This window comes from Poecilia mexicana, unplaced genomic scaffold (genome assembly GCF_051168715.1).
Source record: "Poecilia mexicana isolate PSO_F unplaced genomic scaffold, ASM5116871v1 scaffold_17, whole genome shotgun sequence".
NCBI lineage: Eukaryota > Metazoa > Chordata > Actinopteri > Cyprinodontiformes > Poeciliidae > Poecilia > Poecilia mexicana.
Window position 1 is genome coordinate 14,944,355 of NW_028263386.1, and position 24,280 is coordinate 14,968,634.

The window sequence follows — 24,280 nt, forward strand, 5'->3', positions numbered from 1 at the left end:
TTAGGTAAGAACATGTGAAAGTCAACATTTTCTCACCAACCCAAACTAAATAATCCAATATGGCTGCCCACATATAATGATAATTAGTGATAATTTAATAAAAATAACTATCTTTGTTGCTGCAGTGTACAAAAGGACAAAAAGCAGAGATGTACATTGTTGTAACTTTTAAAGCTGATGATAGTTATCCTAGTCAGGGCCTTGTTCTCAAAGTTGTATTTAACATGCCAATCTGTCATTCCAAGATTGGTTTACTGTCATCCAACGCAGTTTGTACTACAAGTTCTTGAATTATTATCTTCAGTTACTGATGAAGCAAAGATCAATGTGCTTGGACAACTCATCTTTATGGTGCTGATTAATTTCACACTACAATCAGCTCCTTCATATTTACATGCAAATAATCATTAACTAAATTTTATCTGACAACCAGTTAGGAAAGCCAGTAGCAAACAGTATATACGTTCTCTGAGTGAAGGCAGATTTTTCCTTACAGTGGTGTTTAGCAGAGCAGCTCGAAATATTTTGCACTAAACTCAACTGATACTTGATAGAGTTGTTTGTCTTACACTGAGTATTTGCTTAGCACATTTGCTTTTGTCTTTTTAGCTGCTCCTATGACCATATAAAAGCCTGAGGTATTGGAATTTTGACAATGCAGGATTTCTGCCAGGCTTAGCAAGTTACATTGCAAGGTTTCTGGGGGAAACTTTACAATGTAAGTAAAACAGTAAAAAAAAAAATTACATCCATATGTAAATCATGAGATTGCTGTCAAATTCTTATCACCAACAGTCAGCCATTTATTTGGTATTCAAGGGTTTCGGTAACAAAAATTTGTGGTAGGCAATAGATGAAATGTTCCACAATATGACAGGAATTTCAGACCTGCAGGCAGCATTGCAGGGCACAAATATCAGATAAGAAAGAACATTAATATCTGTCAAATTATTACAAGGCAACTGTCCAAACTTTTTCCCCTAAAGCAAGAGCTTGAAGCTCCTTGAGGTAACTCAGGACAAGTTCTACGGTTAGGATCAGAGATGTAAGTACACACCTGAATAATATTTCAGACCAACCCATACCAGCGTAACTGAGATATACAAGGGTTACTCAAATATGTCATACTTGAAAAAAATCTACTGAGTTTAGATTTGGATAAGATTGTTTCAGCTGTAATTTTGGCAACATGTGCTTCAAATGACCTATTTTGAAAAAAAGAAACCGGAAACAGCGTTGTCCAAAAAAAAAAAAAAATCCACCTTTCTTTGAACCGCATACATTTTAACATAAACATGGCCTCTACCACCATCTTACGTATCTGCTTGGAGCTATACAGAGACCAGCTGAACAGCCACCTGCATTTGTCTTGAAAGGAAACCACAGCACCTATTCAGGTCTGTCTGGCCCACACATTTTCATTAAACACATCATTTATCCTGTGGGTTTCAAAAGAATCTACAAAGCTATCAAAGAACCACAGAGAACAGACAGACATTTGACAGCGTTCTTGTGAGCCAGTGGAAAGGGTAGTTAAGCCTCCAGATGAATATTCAAAGTTTTGTCACAAAGAACTGTAGTTCATCATTTTGAAGTTGAAGTAAAAGTTAAACATGGTTATTCAAATGGTTTACAAAAGAAAATCTGAAAAATGCATCAGTGCTCAGCATGTTTTACTCTTCTACCGCTAAATAAAATCCAGTGTAATGAACTGCCTCCAGAAATCACCTTATAAGGAGATAATTATATGTACATAGGGTAATCTTATTAAGTCCAGTTGAAACCATAAACGCACCACATCACGAAGCCCATAGAACACATTGGAGGGGACATGTATAAAATCTGGAGAAGTATAAAGTATAATGTCTATTTTCGTATTACTTTATTATGGAAGTCAGCTCAAATCTTCATCTAAAAATGTAGAGAGTATAGCAAAACTGCAAACCCACCAAGGCAGTGCCACTCACCTGAACTGACAAGCTGGAATAAGGAGAATATTAATCTTAGAAGCAGCCAAGTAGACCATGGTAACTCTGGAGAAAGTGAAAATAGACTCAAAATTCAGGTGGAAGATTATTAACAACTATGAACTGAACACCTCTTCAACTGGTTCAGTGAAACCAGTCACGGTTAAGTAGAGGATGGATGATGCTAATGACCCTAATGTAGCACATGCAGTAAAATCCCAATAAAATAAATTGACACCTGTGGTTGCAGCACAATAAAAATGTGGTAAGACACGGAAGAATTCAGAAGCCTGTTCATTAAGACACTGGGACGCATCCTGCCTACTTTAAATCAACTTTGACATCTTCCAAGTCTGATGTTTCAAACAATGATTATTTTTTCTTCTCACAACATTTGAACAATATAACAGAATAGGTGGCAATATGAGTCTTGCTCACTGCTTTTAAAAAGTGGCAGTTATATATATATTTTTTGGTTATGATCAATGATGGGGGTGAGTGTTGCGCAGGAGGTAGTCACAATCACAGATCTAGTCACACTCTTTTTTAGCACACTATAATGCAGTAATGTTGCTTTCCCTCCTCCCAAATAAACTGAGCATTACTTCGTATTAAAGTCAGACATCTCTAAAGGCCCTGCATGTGTCCATCCTTTTGTCAGGGCACACTATATTTAGCAGCGTAGGATTTAAGCACAGCTCACGCTGGCTAAAAACAGAAGACAGAAAAGCCTGCACCCATTGTCAGACATGGTGTCCACAGGGAGGCCAAAGGTGTAGAGGGGGGGGGAGCCTTTGCGGCTTGTCCAAAACCAGTCAATGCTCCCTTGTCCACCTGCACATCTGAAATCCGATTCTGCATGCTTCTGATTTCTAATCCAGAGACAGCAATCCTTTCTTTCCTCACAGCAAATAAGCGAGGGTGAGGGGGCAGTTTTATGGGCTGCTAGCCAACCTCCTGTCAGAGCCACGGGTTGTGATGGAGGCAAATTCTCCAGCCAAAGGGGCGTGAATCTGATTCCTGGCAGGATTCCAGCCGCAAAGCATGATTACTGCTTGCTGAGGTGATGAAGCTCCCACTGAAAACATAATCATGCAACACCTGATGGAATACCTGCAGCACAAACACTATGAGTCAATCTGCATGTTCAAAAACAGAGAGCGAACTGGGAAACAGGAACAAAAACACTGCAAATATCCATTCAGACGGACAGATGCAAGTAAAGCTGCTTTGCACAGACGCTACAGCTCCTATTTTCTGCAGTGCTGAAAAGTCCAACAAGCTTGCAGACTTGTCCACCCCTATTATTATCCACACACAGCAGGACACAGCTAAAAAAACAAATGTTTGTGCACATGATAATCTTACCTGCCCAAGGTCCAGGGTAACATTTATTTCATTGTAGACCATTCCCCTGGAGAGAGGCGGGCTCTGCCACCACCGCTCTGTCCCATCAATTGCATTGGTCACCGGGTGGGCTTTGTTTGGATCCAAAGAGTTGCAGTAGTCACAAAACTGACCCTGAGAACACATTTTTTTTTGTCACTTAAGGGCCAGGAAAAGCCAACAACACATCAACCTCACAAATGAGGTGGAGAGTATTAATCATGTGGATCAGGAATTCCTAAGAGTGGAATTCCTGTGAGAACTCTGAAGATCTGCTGAAAGAGACTTCCTCTAGGAAATGTGGGAAACTATAGTGTAAAAGTATTTCTGGCAGTTGTACAAGTTAGTCAGGGCAAGGAAAAGCTGCAAATGCTCCCTGGGGTGTAATAAAGGCTGCCATGCTTGTCTTTACAATTTGAATTGAGCAATAATAATAATAATAATAATAATAATAATAATAATAATAATCGTAATATTAATGTGTTTATTTGTTTGTGTAATTTGACAAAAACAAACACAACACATAGATATATAGAGTTATTTTATTCCCTTACCTGTATATTTTGAGTAGGGAGACCCAGAGTTGGTCCTCCGACAAGCTTACAGAACAAATCAACTCTCGGTGCGCCAGTTTCATCCTGGCCGCAGGTTGCTGTTGCAGATATTCTGGAGCCCTCTGCGAGGTTGAAGTACGGCGGATTCAAACTGAACCCCGTCAAGTCATTGAAAGTCTCTTGGCCGTCCGCGTCCCTGAGAAGCGTTGTCCAAAAGGTCAAGAGCAGCACAGCCCGGAGATGAGCTCCTATCCTCCGCCGCGGAGCGTTCTCCATCAGAGATCCTTGTAGATGCTGAGCCCAACCCGCCGCCTGAGTGGAGGAGCTCTCGTCATCTGGAGCTGTCCATGAAATGTATTCCTTTTTTTTTTTTTTTTTACTCGAGAAGATATTTCAGTGGATCTGCACCTTCGCTAATTTTAGAGTCTGACAATGCCTGAAGTTTATGTCCCACTCCTGGAGGTGTGCCCTCTTTTCCGGCGCATATCCGCAAAAGAAGCGAGGCGAGTTTTCCTTGTTCCGAAATAAAGTGAAGCGTGTCGCTGCGGCAGAGCTCTCAGGTGTCAGGCTCTGCGAGCTGAACTCCTCAGTGCGCCGTGAGCGAGCTGGGGCCAAAGGTCTGTCGGCACAATTAGCACTGCCTTCACTCCCTCACCAGAGACACGTGTTTCTGTTTTCTTATGGCTCCTGAATAACAAGCTTACCTTCACTTGTGCATACGCTTGCCTGCTGGTTGTAGATTATAAGGCAGCACTTCAGCTCAGAAGTTTATTTTATCATCGGAATTAATGTCGATAGATAGATAGATAGATAGATAGATAGATAGATAGATAGATAGATAGATAGATAGATAGATAGATAGATAGATAGATAGATAGATAGATAGATAGATAGATAGATAGATAGATAGATAGATAGATAGATAGATAGATAGATAGATAGATAGATAGATAGATAGATAGATAGATAGATAGATAGATGAAACAATTTTGAATAATAATATGACCTGAGATAATGCAGAACAAGAAAGGACTACTTGTTCCAAAATTGAAAGAGTGATACGGGTTTTCAAACCCTATACATTGGACTAACTGTCCACCATGGTGGTGGCAGCATCATTCTGTTGTTGCCAGGGTAACATCACGTCATCAAAGTGGATGAGATTGAAACAAGGAGGACCACCTATAAGTGGTTCACTTAACACTACTGAACAGCTAGACAGTTGAAATTGGACAATATTGGGTGTTCCAAAGTGTGAATTATCCCAAGCATATCAAGTGAACTAACACTATGCTTATGATATGTCCCTGATCTCATTGCTGTTGACCATACCGCTTGTAGATAAAAGTTTGCTCTGCATCAAAAAGAGCAATCTAGAGTTTAGCTGATGGCTGAAGCCATGAAGCTTCTAACTTGGCAGATAAATTTATGGAAATATTAGCGGGGTCCAACGTTAGTCTCTGAGCCAGAGGCGAACTGACAACTGTTCTTTAAAAATCTACTATAGTCATTCATGCCAGCCTTGAATGTATATAAGGTGTGGACCAGACAGATTTAACTATATAAATAATACATTTGAAAATAGTCCTGCTGGTCACCGCTTTTAGAGTGTGACATTTAAAACACATCTCTATGATAATATTTGTTTTGGTCTCACTTATTCATTTTACATTTTGCAGTTCGAAACAGATTGTAGAAACGGTGATTTAGTAGAGAGAGAAAACAGGCAGACGTGTGACGCATATCATACCAAAGTTATATGAAGGCGTCCTCTAGTGGAGTAGCTTGTCATTACATTGTCTCAAGTTTAGAACTTGGTTTCAGTTCGTCCTTTGTCGCAATGTATTTAGGTCACAGTAAAAAGAGTTTTTGTTCACGTAAGAAAACAAAACAAATGACACTTTTTCTGCTATTTGTCAAAATGAATACGTGGAAGCAACTTTAAAATATGTTGGGACTTTAATAGAAACCTAGCAACTTTCGTTTAGAACTTGCAGATCTACAACAAATGAGTTTCACAGTGTGACTCATTGACAGGAGTGTTCTCGGGTCCAAGCATTTCTACCATTCTTCTTACGGGACGACCAGACTGAACGCATTATGTCAGCGATGGGGCAGCGATAAGCAAACAGGAACTGTTCAGCCATCAAGGAAGAGTTGCTGGGATTAGTTTATCAATCTGTTCTACTTAAATGGTCCACTCCACATGGAGCCAACAAATCTCCAGGTAGGATGGATAACTTTCTGAACGATTGGTCCGGGACAGCTTCCTGGTTTCATGTTGACGTCTGCGTGGTTGACAGAATATAAAATCCAACTATTGTTCACTGTTGTGCTAATGTATAGCTGTAGTTGTATTTTTTTCATGCCATGTTCCTGCTCCACTGCAGTTTCCTGACAGAACAAATTTTTTTTTTTTTTTTTTTACTTTACATCAGGCTGATAGATTAGGATATGGGATCTGAGACAGCTACTTCGATGTACTCGGACAGTGTTTTATAATGGCAACACGTTTACTCGTGTCTATATATTTTACACAGCAAATCTCTGTATCGCTCCGAAGCTAGTTGTGACCTACATTCTTCCTTGTGCTTATTTCTCCACACTGTTCAACTAGTCAACGCTGTTTAGTCAGAGGCATATTTAGAAATATTTCTTGGCATTAATACATAAAGTCATTCCCACTGCAAACCAGCTTTGCTTGTTAGTTTGTTTTCTCAAATTTTCTTTGCTCAAAGCTCAAGTTCAGTCAGCATGGATTCATAATATGTAAACACCATTTTTTTTAAAGTCTTGTAACAGATTCCCAATTAAATGAAGGACTGGTTTCCAATTGGCTTATTCTAACCTATAGTGGGCAATATGGACATTAAAGTTAATTTACACATTATTGCAGTTAATTTAAAAGTAATAATAAATATTATTTGAAAATTCATTGTAGCAGTAGATTGCAAGGCTGTGATTGCACGACACTGCACTCCAAGCGTAGCAAACACAAACACCACTCTGATATATATTGTACAAAACTCAGATTATGGTAGATTAAGTTGTGACATACATATTTAAAAAACTGAAGGTAATAAAAGGTAATAAACCCAATGGTTATTTTAGTTTTTTGAGTGTGCGAACATGTTGTGTAGTTGCAGTAAATCAGTGGTAAACATTCATATCATTGCCAATTTCATCTTTTGATCTAAACTATTCCATGAATAGGCCGGGAAATCTTTTTATCATTCCATTGTTCTGGCTGATGAAAATCATCCATACATGATAGTGCCGCCACCACAAATCACTGTGGCCGTTGTGTTCTAACGGAAATTGTTTTGTATTAACTTTTAAAAAGTCTGACCTGCTCATTTTAATAATACTACATTTTTAACAACTAACTCAATCAGTGCACTCCTATGATATATAGAGGGTTAGTGAGACAGAAGATAAATAAGGTGAAAAGGAGAAACAAAATCTACAGTGACAACTCCAAAACGATAAGCTAAAAGATTTATCATGACTGAAAGAAATTGCAGCTTTTACATTAACAAAATATAGTGTGATTAATCTCTTACTCTTTCAGAAAGCTATTGCTGTAGCACAGAAAGCTTCACAGGAAGACCTTGCTGGAAACTATGAGGAGGCCATTCGATCCTACCAGCACGCTGTCAAGTATTTTCTTCACATTTTGAAACGTGCGTTGAAATGGTGGGATGCAGACATAACTGATGTCACAAAAACATTACTATATTACTGGCATACTATGTAGATCATCCTTAATTCGTTAATCCCACTGATTGATTGATGCTTTTTTTGTCTGATTCTACAAACTATAATTTTATTTTCTTACAGTAGGTAACAATACAACAAAAGATATTCCATGACAAGTGTTCTCTTTTTGTGATGCTTATTTGAATTTTGTTTGCTCTTTTCAGGAGAACCTCAAGGGAAAGATGGCAACCAGAAGATTAGAGATACATGTAAACAGTATCTGGACAGAGTGGAACACTTACAAGAGTATCTAGAGAATAAAGAGGTCATTAAATTGCATTTAATTTCATTTAGACATTATTGTCTGCAATGAAAAAGTACAAACTATGTTTTGTATTGGTGATAGGAGGAATGAGTATTGTTAAATTTACCTAGCATGAGGTAAGAACATTAACCTGTACACCTCCTGTCTCAGAGCTCCACGTTTAGTGTTTCACTCCAGCTAATAAAAATTAGAAGAAAACAGAATAGATTCTTGTTTGGTTTAGAATTTCACCTAACTACCTCTAGAAAGTAAATACTTGTATTTTTGGAGAGGAATGTTCGGAAATGATCACTTCTCTTCAATCTGCTGTTGTAAAATAAAATGAGATTGTTTTGTTTTCCTCTCAAAAAGGAAAGGGCGTTGTTGGAGCGACGTCTTGACGTCATCACATTCCGTGCACGCGAACATCGACTTTTCAATGCGGAAGTAGCTTCCCTGATCTGACTCCAGGCGATCTGACAAACGAAAACAATTCGGCTCTAAACCTCGATTATCGAGCTGGCAGTTTACATGTGCGGCTGAAATTTGACGTAGAGTGTTTAAAATATTTTTTTCCTCACTGTTGTGGCGTTTTTGTGGGGTATTGAGCCAGTGATTTAGCCCTTATGGCCAACAATAATTTACAGGTAAGTGTTGCGACCAACCCTTGAGCTTCGCTAAAGCGCTCCGGCAACCTTTCGAAAAAAAGTTTTTTAAGCCTAAATACCTCTACTTAAACTGTTAATAGTATTGTAATCCAGAAATGTGAGGTGATATTTTAACTTTTTGCAAGATATTGTTCCTTTTAAATATGTTCAAAGTGTGTAACGCTTGTAACAATAGAGGCTAATTAGCATTGCTAGCTAAATTAGCTGACAGGTCGGTGGTTAATTTGTGATGAATAAAGTGACCAGCTGTGGCTGACATCATTTTTATGTGTTTGCTGCGACGTTTCTGGAACTGAAGTCTGTTTTAATGCGGTTGTTGAGCTTTTACTAACTCTAAAGGAAGCTAATGAGGTTATCTTGACAAGCTAACAGGTTTTATGTGGCCTCATAATACATGCGTTTGATCGGAGAACATACTGGATCATTTTAATTTCGATAAAGAAAGTTATATATGTATATATATTTCCCTTATGGCCAACATACGTGTAATATATGTGTGTGTGTAGTTAATTTTTTTTTCTGTTTAGCAACGACAAGGAAATAAAACAACAACTTTGAAAGTTTGTCACAGGACCCTATTATATGTGTGATGTTGCCTAATAAGACAGCTATAGACGTAAATCTGATCTAAGGAGATTATGGCAGTGTGTTTATAAAGTTTACCTACACAATAAGTCAAGTCATGTTTAAATCCTTTTTAGTATCATGTTAATTTCTGCTTAATTTAAAGCTATTTTATATATATGTATGTATATATGTATATATATATGAGGTTATAATATACATATTTTATGTTAGTTTAATAAATCTGCTGCTATGTTTTTCTTTTAACATCAGGTGCTGTTATAATTAAAATTGTTTTGTTCTCTCTCTGTTATTTCAGAAAGCGATTGATCTCGCCAGCAAGGCAGCTCAGGAGGATAAAGCTCAGAACTTTGAGGAGGCACTGCGTCTCTATCAGGCTGCTGTTCAGTACTTTCTTCATGTGGTAAAATGTGAGAGAACATGTTAACAAAATTAGTAACTGCTTAGCAGGTCAGGAGTCACCGCTTGACAATTAGCTATTTTAGCTGCCAGTGTTCTGGAAAATTGTGTATTTTATATTGGACAATAGATAGTTTAGTATAAAAATAAGTCCTTTCGGCTTTAATATAAAAATCTGGGTTGCAGAACAAAAAATAGAAGTGGAATACATCTTGACTGTGATGAGACTAATTACAGTATTTATGGAAAATGAAGATAAATTAACTCCTCTTTTTATATTACCTGTATCAGCTTGTTGCTATATAATTTTTGTCAAATATTATGTGCTATGAAATACTAGTCTTAGGAGATGCAGGTTCCAGGCTCCCACACCAAACTGACATTTTGTTACTGCATTAACAGTAATTATCTAGAATCTTCACATAGTTTTCGCAAAGAAAATGTGGTTATTTGACCACATGTGTAATAGCTACATTTGATCTTAGGTTATAATATCTCCAATTCTATAAGAACTGACTGGCCCAAAAGGGATCAGAATTAATATTAAATTCTTAGGGAAATTATACAGAATTTCATTAAGCGTTATGATGGGCAGTGGCTCAAGTAAACATATATAATACTGGAGTATAAAAGAAGGAAATGGTAATATGTTGGTATATTAAATATAGGTATGAATTGGTCATACCCAGCCAAAATATTATTATTTTTTCAGACACTAAGAAAAATATATTTTTTTTCTTGTGTCATACCAAAGTCTGAACTTCTTTATTTTCCTATCTTTTCTGTGAACCTCTGACAGATGAGGCCCAAGGAGACAAAGCAAAACAGAGCATCCGGGCCAAGTGTGCAGAGTACCTGGACAGAGCAGAGAAGCTGAAGGAGTATCTGAAGAAGAAAGACAAAGCTCCTCCTGCTAAGCCTGTCAAAGAGTCGCAGTCCAATGACAAAGGGTGTGTTAATGGGTGTAATCTATGCCTCTCTGTATGTCTTCTGTTGTGCTATTCATGTAAATTTTTGGAGAAGACAGTTTCCATTCATGAATATAAAAATGTGATCAAAGCTAACTTGGATTTATAATACTTATGCTGTTGTGCCCAGGAATGAAAGTGATGAGGGGGATGATCCAGAGAAAAAGAAATTCCAAAATCAACTCTCAGGTTTGTTTTGAACCAAAAAATAAAAAAATAAATATTTTGTTTCTGGACAAACATTCTGTTTATACTTTCTGGTAATAATTTTATACAATTACTTTACAGGTGCAATCGTTATGGAGAAGCCTAACATCAAATGGGATGATGTTGCTGGTTTAGAGGGAGCCAAGGAGGCTTTAAAAGAGGCTGTTATTCTTCCAATCAAATTCCCCCACCTTTTCACAGGTATACGTTATTTGAAAAGATGTTTGTCTCATTAGTTGTCTGTTGAATAATTAATGATTTCATTATAGTAATTTGTAGTCTTAATTAGTTCTTTATGTAACTGTCAGGAAAGAGAACGCCATGGAGGGGGATCTTGCTCTTTGGGCCTCCTGGTACAGGAAAGTCGTACCTAGCTAAGGCTGTGGCAACAGAGGCGAACAACTCAACCTTCTTCTCAATCTCTTCATCGGATCTTGTCTCCAAATGGCTGGGAGAGAGTGAAAAGTGAGTTGTAGACATAGTAACTCATAAAGTAAAAAGGATTCATTTCTCTGACAAATTATAACAAATAGGGTAATCTAGAAATTGCCTTAAAGAAGTTGCTGTTTAAGTGTCTAAAACACCCCGTTTCACTTTGCAGGCTGGTCAAGAATCTTTTCAGCCTTGCGAGGGAGAATAAGCCTTCAATCATCTTTATTGATGAGATTGACTCGTTGTGCGGTTCTAGGAGTGAAAACGAGAGTGAAGCTGCTCGCCGAATTAAAACAGAGTTCCTGGTTCAAATGCAGGGTGAGTGTAAACAGTCACTGCAATGATTAATAAACAGAGATTATGATGAGTATTTGTCAGTGTGATATAATTGTAAACTCAGATTTTTTAACATTACGTAATATGCATTTGTTACATAATTATATATGACGAAGAGTGTCTCGAGTTAATCTGGTCACTATGAAAAGAATGCTTCATCTATTTTTCTTTCAAAAGATTTTAAGCATTTGCTTTTTCATTTCCGTTCATGCTACAAGTTTCAAGGAAGTTATGCAAAGCAGCCTCGTTTTATTTTTTTTCTCCTTTTGTGCTAAAGACACGTGTCCTTGCTAATGTAACCAGCAAAAGCAGTGAAAAGGAAAAAGGGGAAGTAAGAATTTCGCTCTCTCCCTTTCTGGATGAATGAGCTGCTGAAATCTGTGACAGCTATTTTTGTGAAATGACTGTAGGCTGGCAAGTTTTATCTTAATTCTAAACATGAGTTTACAGGTATATGGTTAAGACAAAAACAAAAAAAATTAGGAGTTACTTGCCAAATAAGAAATGTCTTTAAATTCTGAAACAATATTGAAGGTCCTATTTGTTGTTTTGATATAAAATGTCTCCCTGGTTTGTTGTTTATTCCTGGTTTTTATTTTAAAAATGGGGTGTGATGGCCAAACTTTTAAAAGTCTATAGTCTAAGCAAGTTCCAATAATTTAAACATTGTTCAAAATTTAATTACAATGTAAAATTAAAAGACGTTTTAAAATAATGACTTGGTTCTTTTGAATATGGAAACTACTTTGTTTAACAAGTTTCTAATCTGTTTTATTTAAAGCTTCAGTTTTAAATAAAACAGCTGGAGCTCTTTTAAGCTCCAGAACTAACACTGAAATTGCAATAAATTCCTAAATGTGGGAGAAACCAGGCATTGTAGAATAAGATAACCTGAATAATAAATAAGCCAAAATATTTTTTGTTTTAGCTTATTATTTATGCTGTCATCAAGCTAATAATTTTTTTTGCTTAATATAAAGTTGTTTTTTTCCCAGATATTTTTATTTTCTTCAAAGTTATTATCTTTAAGATAACTCTGCCTTTAAATAACCTTGGAAAGCCCAGATGGTGATGTGATGGCTCTATAAGATTTTGATTAATTGGTTAGTTCAAAACAATTTAATTAAATGGAAGCATTCCTGTAGATGGATTTTATGATAAATCTTCCTGCTCTGATGAAAGAGAAGTCCAAAAATAATCGCATTAATATCAGGAAGAGAATTGTTGACCTCCCCAAGTCTGTCATCTTTGAGTACAGTTTTTCAAGATCCCTGAAGGTGCCAAGTTCACAGGCATGTATGTGCAAATCATTATGTTCCAGTATATACCATATGTGTTGGTCCAATGATTGCCCTTCTTCAGGAACGAAGTTCTGTGCACCAGAAATGGCTGTTTTGGTGTGCATCAACCCCAGAACAAAAGCAAAACACTCAGATTGTTGAAGAGATTGTCATTATCCAAAGTTAAACTAGTCCCATATGGACTTGAGCTGAAGGGCCACTTGAGGAGGAAGAAGTTATTTCTCATGAGCAGCATAAAACGCCTAATTACAGTTTGCAAAGAGCTTCAGTTTTGGAAACATGTTCTGTGATCTGATGAAACTAAAATTCGAGTGTCTGGTCATAATGAGGATTGGTACATTTGGAAGTAAGAGGACATACGGAAAATTGAGAACTGCAAACGCGGGAGTGGCGTCCGCCTGCAAAGTATGAGGGGTGATTGCATCTGGAAAATAGATCGGAAGACATCAGCAGGGAAGTTGTATGTGGCTTTGATCTGCTTTATTGAAGTCTTTGTCTGCCTTACAGGTGTGGGTAATGATAATGAGGGAGTGCTAGTGCTGGGAGCCACAAACATCCCCTGGACTCTAGACTCTGCCATTAGAAGACGGTAAATGTTGCGAGATGTTTCAAAGTTATGTAATATCCAGTTGTCATCATCCTATTCTCAGCGCAAATAAATAAATACTTTCAGATTTGAGAAGAGGATCTACATACCGCTGCCTGAGGAGCACGCCCGCTCCTTCATGTTCAAACTCAATCTGGGCTCGACCCCCAACAGTCTCACTGAATCAGACTTTGCAGCTCTGGGGAAGAAGACAGACGGTTACTCAGGAGCAGACATCAGCATCATCGTCAGAGACGCTCTAATGCAGCCTGTTCGAAAGGTCCAGTCAGCAACCCACTTCAAACGGGTATGTCTTCATAAGGCTCCTGTAAGGTTTAATCCAACTACATAACACATTAAAAATAAGTTCACAATCTTTCTGTTGTTAATATAAGGTACGAGGTCAATCCAGAACTGATCCAAACATTATCATTGATGACCTTTTGACTCCATGCTCTCCTGGTGATCCCAACGCAATTGAAATGACCTGGATGGAGGTCCCTGGAGAGAAGCTAATGGAACCAGTGGTGTCCATGGTAAGAAAACTACTACAAATGTGTTAATTGGAGATGCACTAATCAGTCATCTAGATTGGAATTTGTCAGTTTGTTTGGATTTGCTTTGAGCAGCAGTCAGCATGTCCAGCGTTGTTGTTTTCCCGTTTGGAAAATGCATCAATGCAGAGAAGTCGACCAATATTAGAAGAAGAGATAACAATCATCAGCATGGATCTGGTTGCACTTTTTTGAGTTCAATTTAAAGCACATTAAGGTTAAAGACGATTGCTTTGCATAAATGAGATAATATTGTCATTCTTCAATTTCTGATACCAAAACTATCATTAAGCACCTTATATTTTATGTTTTGTATCAGTAGAATGCTGAATTGGTAAGTCAGATGACAAAGAAACTGGAAATTGGTATTGGCTGGAGGCGGTCTGGTTGTTGTGTCAAGTATAGATGTGCAACTCTCCCTTAAAAAGACAATCTGATATCTCCATAGACTTGGAAACACAATTTAAGGGTTGTTTAATTTTTTATACAGAGGGTTGTTTATTGTGGTATCTCAGTGCGGTTTAAATAGTTTAAAATGTAACTATTTCTATAAATGTGCATTTACTTTACCAGCTGCTGTATTTATATAGTCCTATAATAAAAAAAACAAGACCAGGGCAATTTAGGTACTTTACTGCTCGCGTACAGAGGGAGGTGCTTTTGCGTTTGCTGAAAAAAAAATACTGACGAGTTCATATTGCAAAGTTGATCATTCAAAACAGTCTAACAGGGTATGTGAACACATACCCTGTTTTGATCACTTCATGATCAAAAATGAAGTCCTACTTATAAATCTCTACACTCCTAATAAAAGGACTTATTTTGAACCATTTTTTCTTCCTCCTCCTCTTAGCCTGACATGCTGAGGTCTCTGTCCAACACAAAGCCAACAGTCAACGAACAGGACTTGGAGAAACTGAAAAAATTTACAGAAGACTTCGGACAGGAAGGCTAGATCGGATCCAAAGACCCAAACCAAAGCAATGAAAGTGTGACTGTGTCTTTACTGTCTTTGACCCTTATTTCTCTCTCTCTGCCTCATCCTTATTCTCTAAGCCCCATGGGTTACCTAAGTACACACTTAAAAAGGGTGGAAGATTTTTTTTTTAAATTATTATTATTTCATTTCCAGTCCAAAGAAACTCAAAAGCTTGCTACATATAGTTGTCTTGCTTAAACGTAAAAGAGCCCCCACTGGAAACTTCGGAATTTAATTTGTTGAAAGTACTAGAGCCCTAAAGTATTTATAATCAGAATATTAAAAGGTGTTTGAGAAACCTGTAAGACATACACCTTTATTGCAAGTTGGGTACTTCAAACTAGAACTTGCATTTGTGTTTTGGTTTTACAGACTACTTCCGACTCCATTATTGTTTTTCATAAACCCTCTTTTAATAAGGTAATTCGTACGTTTTGTACCCTATCCTGTAGATCAATGTGTAAGCCTTGCACAGTCCAAATCAAAGACGCCATCTTCATACGTTAGGTTTTGGAAGTGAAACGTCCTCGTCTGAGAGTGGTTGTGATTATAAAATTTTAAGATGGACTTGGATGCAAAAGCCTAGATAAATTTTTTGATGCAGTTTTGAAGGAAATTAGTTGCAGGTAAATATGTTTAGTCATTCATTATTTAAAATTAACACAGGCCTTAAAAAGTATCATCACTGTGAGTAAACCAGCATTATTTCACCATTCCTGAAGGACCTAAAGCTTTGAATTATTTCACAACTCAGTAAGGCTTTCTTTCTATAAACAACTGTACATATTCATTTATACTAAAAGGCTTTGCTGATGATCTTTGAAAGCTTAAAAGAATTCTAGGCCTTATATTGGAATAAAATATATTTGGTTTAAGCAAGATTGAGAGGTGAAAGGTGCACATTGATGGCTCAGATAAGAGGACCTTGTGTACGTAACAGAAATGACTTGCATTTTTGAGCTTACACTTCATATAGCCGTAAATGGCAGTTTGCACCATGTGCCTTTCAGAAAAAATGCCTGTTTTTTTATTGGTTTATTACTAAATTAAGTCATACTTCTAATATATATCAAGTGCTTTGTCACTACAACTAAGAAATGTACAATGTATGTGCATTTCAACGATGCTCTTTTAGAGATTGTATACAAATGTACTCTGTTGCTGTTGAGATGTGGAAACTGTCTCCTGTAATTTTTTTTTTAAGGGGGATGTCTTATTTTACAGTGTATGTCTACACATTTATGTAACCAACTCTTGGGCCTTTTCTTGCGAGAAGAGGTAACTGATGCATCCAATGTTTTCTTTCCCATTTCTTTAGTGTAAATAAAAGTTACAGCTATACCAAATGGTGTTTTTATTTAATGCACTGCAAAAGGAATTTGTGAAATTTGTAGATTTAAAAGCTAAATTTTGCACTCCTTCACAAAAAGTAGCACTGCTGTGATATTGCACAGATAAATCGGCACCAATATCTTTACTTTAAGGAGATCAGCAATCTGCTGATACATGAGAAACCTTAGAAAGTTCTGAAAATCAGCCACTGTCCTCTTTTTGTTCTTCTGTGAGAGGCTTGACTGACGGACCTTCCCATCAGGTTATTTCTGCACTCAACTCAATAGTTACTCCACTAATGTCAACGACTTTATTAGATTTTCTGACAAAAAAAAAACTGTATCCGTATGTCAGCTTCTTTAAATATCGGTGATAGGCTAGAAAACTGCATACAGTGCACCACTACTTCATTTTACACTAATGTGAAATAAATTTTATTTTCATCCTAGTCTGTCGGAACCTTACGGTCACTCTCCCTGGTTTCAGGCTGAAGTTCAAAGTTCCTTAATGATGCGTTGCATTGTGGGAATTGCTGTCTCTGAACTCAAGAGCCAGTGTTGAAACATTCACTTTAGGACTACAAGTACCAAGTATGACCGTTTACTGTACACAGTTCGGTTTGTTTTAGTTTCTACGGACAGCGCTTTGTCGTAAGGGACTAAAGTCCAGAACGGCTCGTTAACCTGGCAGTTATAAGTCTTTGACCAGCTGCCAAAACCTGGAGCGACCCCTCCCCAGAGGTCTGCGCTTCACCAGCTCCCCCTCCCAGAGCCGCCTCTTGCCTCATAGCTGTTATAACGGAGCGGAGAAACTGGCCTGCTAGCTAGCAAGCAAGCTAAGGTTTCCCCCATGTCCTCTGAGGAAGCGTTCAGTTCACCGATTGTAGATTGGCTCTTCGTCCATTCCTGGTGGCTCTTTTTACCTTTCATTATGCTTCTTGTCGTAGCTGCCTTCATTGTTGCTTTTGTGTTATTGCTGTACATGATATCGCCTCTCATAAGCCCCAAACCTCTGAAGCTGAACGGGGCCCACGTCGTGGTGAGTACCTCTACTTCGTTAACGGTAGTTAACGTCCACTCTTTCATTGAGGGTGCAGCCGCCTTCAGGCTGTAGCATCAGTTTAACACGGTACATAAAAGTTATTTTCTGAGTAGACATTGACACGTTCACTGCCACGGTCGAAGGAGTGCTTTAACGTTTCGACTCGTTTCTTCTGATTCCCGTATAATTTTTGGGGGGCAAATTATGGAGCGACACGCCCACGACAAACAGGGTTATTACGTAGAACGGAAAACTATCCTTGGTTTTAAATATTCCCCACGTCTATATATATATATATATATATATATATATATATATATATATATATATATATATATATATATATATATATATAAAACAAAAGAAAACTGAGCACGCAATTCTTTGATGTTTTTCAGGCGAAATCTTGGCTTTTTTATAATTTTTATATTTTTTGTACAAGGCTTGATTTAAATATTACATATTTTATATTTGTTGCTCCAATATCAATTCATGGTTATAGAGTTACTGACAAGTTAAAAGGAAAAAAAAGGAGAAATTGCGTGAATAAGCCTAATTTCTACATTAAAGCATACATTCTTAAAAAAAAGATGTACAGATCATTCTGATGTCATAGTTTTCTTTAGTTTTGTCTTTATTGTAACCAATGGAAACATTTTCTAGCCTTTTTTCTGCCAGCTGACCCGCTGTACACAGTAACAGGTGGTACTGCATAATTATATTCTTTATAACTCAAAAACCCAGTCATTCTGACACTTCCATGAGCACTTAGTGGATTAATTTGGTAGTTTTTGTTTTGTTTTTTGTTTTTTAGCAAAGTTTTAGCACTGGCTCACTTTAATGCCACTAACCATCCTATACCTACTCCTAACAGAGAGGTCTTGCTAATAACTTGGCGAGATTCAAAAGGGAAATGTCACTGGCTTTTATTCCTCTAGATCTGCTCTCAGAGTAGGTGTGGTTTCGATCCCTAACAAGCTCTGAAAGTGATGTTTTTCCTAATCAATATATTCCAAACAGTATGAAAGAATCAAACAGTGAAGCATGTGTTGTCACATGATTTGCGGAAATATCAGAGGAATAAATTGTCCGTTGGTAAATGTCCCGTTGCCAATGTCTAGAATATATATTAAGCAGTAACTCTGTCCATTTGGAATAACCTTTCTGGTTATTGCCCAGTAAATAACCTACAGTTCATTTAAATGAAAGTCTATAAAGACTCCCCTTTCATCACTTTGAGGTTTGCTGTGAATACTCTGCTACTACATCCTCTCAGCTTCCCTGACCTTTGCATGTTGCTGCTGTATTGATCAGGTGACAGGAGGCTCCAGTGGGATTGGGAAAAGCATCGCAGTTGAGTGCTACAGACAAGGAGCATTCATCACCCTGGTCGCTCGAGACGAGGTCAGTGCAAACATTTAACCAGTCCTTCCAGTCCTCCACAAGCTGTTATTACAGTCAACTCTCTTAGTTTTTTTTGTTGTTCTTGTTGTTTTACGCCAAACCCTGCGCAAGTGACGGTGAATTTATTCCATGTCAGGTGAACGATCATGTGCAAAAATTAGCTTTAGTTTCTGTTTGACGCTTGGTGATCATGTGATATAATTATTGTTCTTGAAATATGTTGTTTAATTCACTTGGTCCAGTGTAAGCTCATACATATGAATGGTATTGCAGTTGCTTTACACTAACTTATTTCAAGAGCAACATGTTTTTAGAATAGATTAATTACATACAGCGTTTCTTCCAGGAGAAATTACTAAGAGCAAAGAAAGAGGTGGAAAAATATGCCATCAACGACAAGCAGGTATTTTTATCTTTTAAAAATCCACCCTACGGTCTGGTCATTTTCATCATGTTCATTTAGAACCTCATCTGATTGACTTTTTAAATCTCGTTCTCTGTTCAGGTGGTGCTCTGCGTATCAGTGGATGTTTCCAGTGACTACACGCAGGTGGAAAATGTGATAAAACAGGTAATGTTACCCTCTTCGCTTTGATAGGACATATCAGATTCTCTAAATAATTTAGAGTAGTGTTATAAAAGTGGGATTTTGTTGCTATGCAGGCTCAGGAGAAGCTCGGGCCTGTCGACATGCTTATAAACTGCGCTGGAACGTCCATTTCTGCAAAGTTTGAGGAAATGGAGGTGGAGCGCTTCAAGGTGAGTGCCAGCGACTTCTAATCTTAAGAGGTTAATAGGATCTTTTAAAACTTGCTAATTGTAAGTAATATTGCATATTTTATACATTGAAAGCAAAGTGAAATGCGAGGTTGAGCATTTCTGAGCAGAAAATGACCTCTTTTTTTTAAGTGCCTGACTCAGAGTAGTCGTTTTCTATTTTGAACTTTTATTCCTGCTTAGGAGGATACTTAGTGTTGCTAAACCATTCAATAACACAGATCTATAAATAGTTCAAGCAAAAAAAAAAAAGCGACTCATAAATGAAGCATTTGAATAAACCCTAATATTGTCTTGTTATTTTATAAAGAAGTAAATCACTACAGCTGTTAATTGAACACTTACAAGCATATTTAAATTGTGAAATGCACTTCAGTATGGGCCGTCCTCCTGCATTAGATGTGAACTTTGGCCTTACATTGTGTAGGAAATGATCGAACTGAACTACCTGGGCAGCGTTTATCCGACTCGAGCTGTGATAACCACCATGAAGGAGCGAAGAATGGGCCGCATCATGTTCGTGTCGTCCCAGGCGGGTCAGATCGGCCTGTTTGGGTACACTGCCTACTCTGCATCCAAGTTTGCGCTGCGTGGCTTGGCAGAGGCACTGCAGATGGAGGTTTGTGTGCTTGTTTTCACCCCCCACAGATTTTTCTCTTCACACCCATCAGACACACAGCAGCTGAAATTATCTGCAAAATACAGGTAGTTGAAATATGCAAATAGTTTAGCATATTTTTAGAACTGTTTTAGGGGATGATTCTTATGTTGATGGAGGAGGGGTTTAAAAATGACTCCCAGCATAAAAAAAAAAAAAAAATCATAGAAAATGCAGGGTGGGGGAGGTTGTTTATTATGAAAGGCTATTACTGTCATTTATATTCTGGTCATGCTGCTATTGATTTTCAGGTAAAGCCCTACAATATCTATGTGACTTTGGCATTCCCACCCGACACGGACACTCCACTACTGGCTGAAGAGAACAAATCAAAGGTGCTTAAATCTTAATCTGGGCTAAAGATCTGGTTACAGACACATAGCTCCACTGAATAGTTTGTGGTATTTATTTATGGATTAGCATTTTTTTTTTATTTAGCAGCTAAAGCGACAGTAATTTCTAATTTCTCACAGCTTTTGCTTTTCATTCTTTTCCTTCCAAGCCTTTAGAGACCAAATTGATCTCTGAAACCTCTGGAGTTTGGCAGCCTGACCAAGTGGCCAAAATCTTTGTCAGGGATGCGGTGGTAAGAAAATCCTTTCAGCTACTGTTGACTCAACTTTAAAATGTATATTGTGCTGAAGTTTAAGCTTTCCTTTTTTTTTTTTGTTTTTTTTTGTCTTTGCAGCAAGGAAATTTTAACAGCTCAGTTGGCCCAGATGGTTACATGCTATCAGCTCTCACCTGTGGAATGTCACCTGTCACCTCCATCACAGAAGGCCTCCAGCAGGTACAAACATACACACACAGGTGCCGCTCAGTAACTTGAAATTTTTTCTCAGGTGTAGATTTATTTGAGTAATTCAATTCAAAAAGTTATTCTTTTTCATATATAGTATAGATGAATTACAAACTGATGTATATGTTGCGTTTACTTCTGTTAGTTTTGGATTATGGCTTATATCTAATAAAAAACCCACAGTAAAGTTTTTAAAGAAATTAGACTAAAAAGTGGTTTAAAATAATTTTTTATACATAAATGTTGGCCTACACCGGCATGTCTTACTGAGGAAAAGAGTTTTGAACCAATGAGTGACAGCCCAATGCTCTTCTTTTCCTTTTTAGATTAGTGCCTACAAGAAACATGACAATTGTAGCACGACTTATGACTCTGCCCCAAACCTTCACAGTCTTCTGAAGGTTGCAGTCATCCCTCTTGCTTTTGCTTCTTTTTTTCTACCACACTTTTTCCTTCCACTCGCTTTTCCAGTAATATCTTTGGATACAGCACCACATGAACAGCCATCTTCTTTAGCAGTCCCTTCTTCAGGATTACCCTCCTTATGAGTTAATATTTTTGATTGCCTGGGTCTCATTAGCTTTAAGCCATAGTTGACAGAAATATATAAAACATATCACACACACTTGTGTGTCGAATGTAAATTATGTACGAGTCTCAATTCCCGAATTCAGCTACTGAAATAAATTGTTGAGTGATGTTCTAATTTATCGAGATGCGATTAAAACATGACCTCAAGCATGCCAGTGTGCCGTACGTGTGGTTCTAACTTTGAATGTTCACACAGATTGTCACAATGGGGTTGTTTCGGAGTATCGCCCTCTTCTACCTGGGGAGTTTTGACAGCATCGTACGGCGCTGCATGATTCAGAGGGAGCAATCGAAAGAAGCCGACAAGAGGGAGTAACCGCAGCCTTAACGTCCTCACAGCCCAGTACTGCTCCTCTTCCTCTGCAGCTTTGTCCTCCGTCTTTACAAATGTACACAGTTGGGGTGGGAATGCACATGCAAGCCAAACGTTTGATATCATCTGAAAAGAACAGAAAAATATAGTGTATTATGTTTACTTTCTGATGATATCACTTCTTCTTAAAGTTTAAGTTTTACATTCTCTGCCCTCTTTGAACAGGGAATACCTTTGTTTAAATGTGAATTCCTCGTTTTAGGAATGGAAAGGAGAAGGGGCAGACTAAACATTGCAGTTTTTATAATACGTGATTCCTTTGAAGCACTGAGTCACACTAGTGCTTTTTTTTTCCCCTCCTTGCATAGAGAAGCAGAAGACTGCTTGACTAGTACCAAATATGGCTTAAAATTCCTTCATACTGCAAGCTATAATGTAAAACAGAAAGTAAGCTTACACTTTCAGTCGTGTTGTTACATTACACCACAGAAGTATCTCCACTTTATACTGAGAATTTTACAGTTTTCACTAAATAGGTGTTGTACCTCAAGTCTTTGCAGGCAAAGCACCTTCCCTTTTTGACTGAATGGCCTCTGACTGGAACTCTGTGGGGGTTTTTTGCCGTATGTTGTTTTGTCTTTGTGCTTTGTGTGTGTACTAAGCTGTGAAGTGATATAACTGTATTCTTAATATCTGAGTGAGAGTTTTTTTTTTTTTTTTCTCTATTTCTGATTTTGGAAATGTAAAATACATCCTTTTCAAATTATATTGATGTCTGCAGTGAGGGTAACAAAACAAAAAACAAAACAATAATTGTGGGTGAACTGTGTGCATGAATGTGTGTGTTTTTACTGTGACTGAGCCAATCCAGCGAAGGACGGAAAAGCCATTTGATTTAATCTTCTCGATTATTAAGACACAAAATCTTTTCTTCATCATTCCAGCTTAGAAAATCTTTTTTTTTTCCTTGCGAGTTGAAGCCATGAAGTCGTAGGTAGGGCGAAGGGAGAAAAGCCAGCACATGATTTCACTTTTCACCTGCAGAAGCTCGTACACTGCACCCTGACTGATTTATTATTATTTGTGTGTGCGTCGATGCATCCGAGTTTGGATCCTGCCGGGATCGCTGTCTTTTGGGTTGTCGTTGAGTCAGGTCAAGACGCGACTCGCTGGTTCGAGTCCTGTCTCTTTAGGTCCACTGACGAAGAGATTTGTTTTTACACAAAGTCCAAAATATCACTCAGACAGGCAGCGTCCCTGTGAGTTTGGACCAATAGTTCCACAGTTGGTTCTAAATTCCCATCTGGTCTCTGTCGAGCCTTGAATAAACTTCTGTCTTTCCTACTCTTTCAAGCTACAGAGACTTAAGAAGTGCATCATAGGCTCTCACAGTCTTCCTTTAGCCCATTCTACAACGAATGTACCTTCATGCCAACATTCAAATCAGGCTTTTGGATTATTATAATTTTTAGATCCAACATTTGAATGCCAAAAGATGTTAAATCTGTGTTGCTGCTCTGTTGATCGTCGGTTGTAGAAACCATGGAGTAGGGCTACTTGAGTCATTCTGAGCCTTAAGAGGTGACAACTGATAAGTCTGACGCTATGAGTAGGACAGATCTAACAGTGTGACTTAATCCACATATTATTTTTATGTTGTTGCCTGTAAAATTCAGTTTTGTTTTACTCTGTATTTTATCAGTTTCTATTCTTTCCATGATGAAAAAAAAAGCCTTATTCAATCCAAGATATGAACGTGGGAATGAATGACTCTTGTTTGATGATGTTCTCATTTGATATTGGTTTAAAGGCATTCTGCCCTACACCCGGAGATTATTTCATTATCCTGCATGTATTTGCTTTATAAAGTTCTACTTTCTCACCCCCAACCCCCCGCCGAGGTAGCAACACATAGTGAAACATGTAGCTTATGTAGAAGCATTTTTGTTGTTTGAACACCTTTAAGCTATGCAAATAAAGCCTACGCTTACAGTATGTTTGAACATCAGTGAAAACTGAAGCTTTAGTCTCCCCAGCTCCTCAATAGTGTTATCAGTATGTTCCTAATCAGTTTAAGAATATTGAACATGAAAGTCATTCTGCACACTCTTGTGTTTTGCTCTTTTTTTTTGTTGTTTCTGCCAAAATGATTTAACACCTTCACCTTGTGTGCCATTGAAAGAAGTTTTCAAAAGTGGAACGTTCTTATGTCTTATTTTCTTACATGATAAAATAAATAATTGTATTGGGGAAAAAATAACTAATTGCCTAAGTGTTTTAGTTTTATTTCTTGTTCTGAGTATTGCAGTAAGACTTTAGTAGTAGTACTGGAGTAGATCTATGTGGGATTAAGAGATTGTACATGGTACAGTGCCTTGCAAAAGTTGAAATACCTCTTGACATATTAGTGAAGTGGAAGTAACATTAAAGATGATTTTTT

The 24,280-nt window shown here is 37.6% G+C and overlaps 3 protein-coding genes across 4 annotated transcripts in view; 2 read left to right on the top strand and 1 right to left on the bottom strand.

Moving 5' to 3' along the window:
* LOC106919794 (laminin subunit alpha-3-like) overlaps positions 1-4,689 on the bottom strand; it is a 69,872-nt gene extending 65,183 nt beyond the window's left edge. Inside the window, exons 1-2 of the mRNA XM_088014364.1 lie at positions 3,908-4,689; positions 3,336-3,488 (exon numbers count right to left, since the gene is read on the bottom strand). Of these exons, the coding sequence (XP_087870490.1) occupies positions 3,336-3,488; positions 3,908-4,183 (429 nt within the window). The 5' untranslated portion in view covers positions 4,184-4,689. The remainder of the gene's footprint in view (positions 1-3,335; positions 3,489-3,907) is intronic.
* A 1,073-nt stretch (positions 4,690-5,762) lies between these two features.
* Positions 5,763-16,271, top strand: vps4b (vacuolar protein sorting 4 homolog B). 2 transcript variants are annotated; one of them, XM_014990382.2, is made up of 13 exons: positions 5,763-6,134; positions 7,479-7,590; positions 7,831-7,931; positions 9,462-9,573; positions 10,362-10,512; positions 10,661-10,719; positions 10,819-10,938; positions 11,046-11,202; positions 11,339-11,487; positions 13,314-13,395; positions 13,480-13,699; positions 13,788-13,928; positions 14,800-16,271. In XM_014990382.2, the coding sequence occupies exons 1-13, from the start codon at positions 6,114-6,116 to the stop codon at positions 14,899-14,901; spliced, it is 1,527 nt and encodes a 508-aa protein (XP_014845868.2). In that variant the 5' UTR covers positions 5,763-6,113; the 3' UTR covers positions 14,902-16,271. The 2 variants fall into 2 exon arrangements, with proteins under 2 accessions (XP_014845868.2, XP_014845869.2); XM_014990383.2 differs by lacking the exons at positions 5,763-6,134; positions 7,479-7,590; positions 7,831-7,931 and adding an exon at positions 8,315-8,557.
* A 516-nt stretch (positions 16,272-16,787) lies between these two features.
* On the top strand, positions 16,788-24,100 carry kdsr (3-ketodihydrosphingosine reductase). Its single transcript, XM_014990384.2, has 10 exons — positions 16,788-17,295; positions 18,613-18,702; positions 19,049-19,105; positions 19,208-19,273; positions 19,366-19,461; positions 19,907-20,098; positions 20,389-20,472; positions 20,640-20,723; positions 20,826-20,927; positions 21,724-24,100. The coding sequence occupies exons 1-10, from the start codon at positions 17,107-17,109 to the stop codon at positions 21,841-21,843; spliced, it is 1,080 nt and encodes a 359-aa protein (XP_014845870.1). The 5' UTR covers positions 16,788-17,106; the 3' UTR covers positions 21,844-24,100.
* The last annotated feature ends 180 nt before the right edge of the window (positions 24,101-24,280 follow it).

Bases quoted from the DNA above. Each gene is read 5' to 3' on its own strand.
- vps4b (XM_014990382.2), top strand. From the start codon at position 6,114: ATGGAGCCAACAAATCTCCAG. The intron at 10,513-10,660 runs GTGTGTTAATGG...TGTTGTGCCCAG, and splicing joins TCGCAGTCCAATGACAAAGG to GAATGAAAGTGATGAGGGGG. The intron at 11,488-13,313 runs GTGAGTGTAAAC...TCTGCCTTACAG, and splicing joins GTTCCTGGTTCAAATGCAGG to GTGTGGGTAATGATAATGAG.
- kdsr (XM_014990384.2), top strand. From the start codon at position 17,107: ATGTCCTCTGAGGAAGCGTTCAGTTCACCGATTGTAGATTGGCTCTTC. The intron at 19,106-19,207 runs GTATTTTTATCT...TTCTCTGTTCAG, and splicing joins ATGCCATCAACGACAAGCAG to GTGGTGCTCTGCGTATCAGT. The intron at 20,099-20,388 runs GTTTGTGTGCTT...ATTGATTTTCAG, and splicing joins CAGAGGCACTGCAGATGGAG to GTAAAGCCCTACAATATCTA.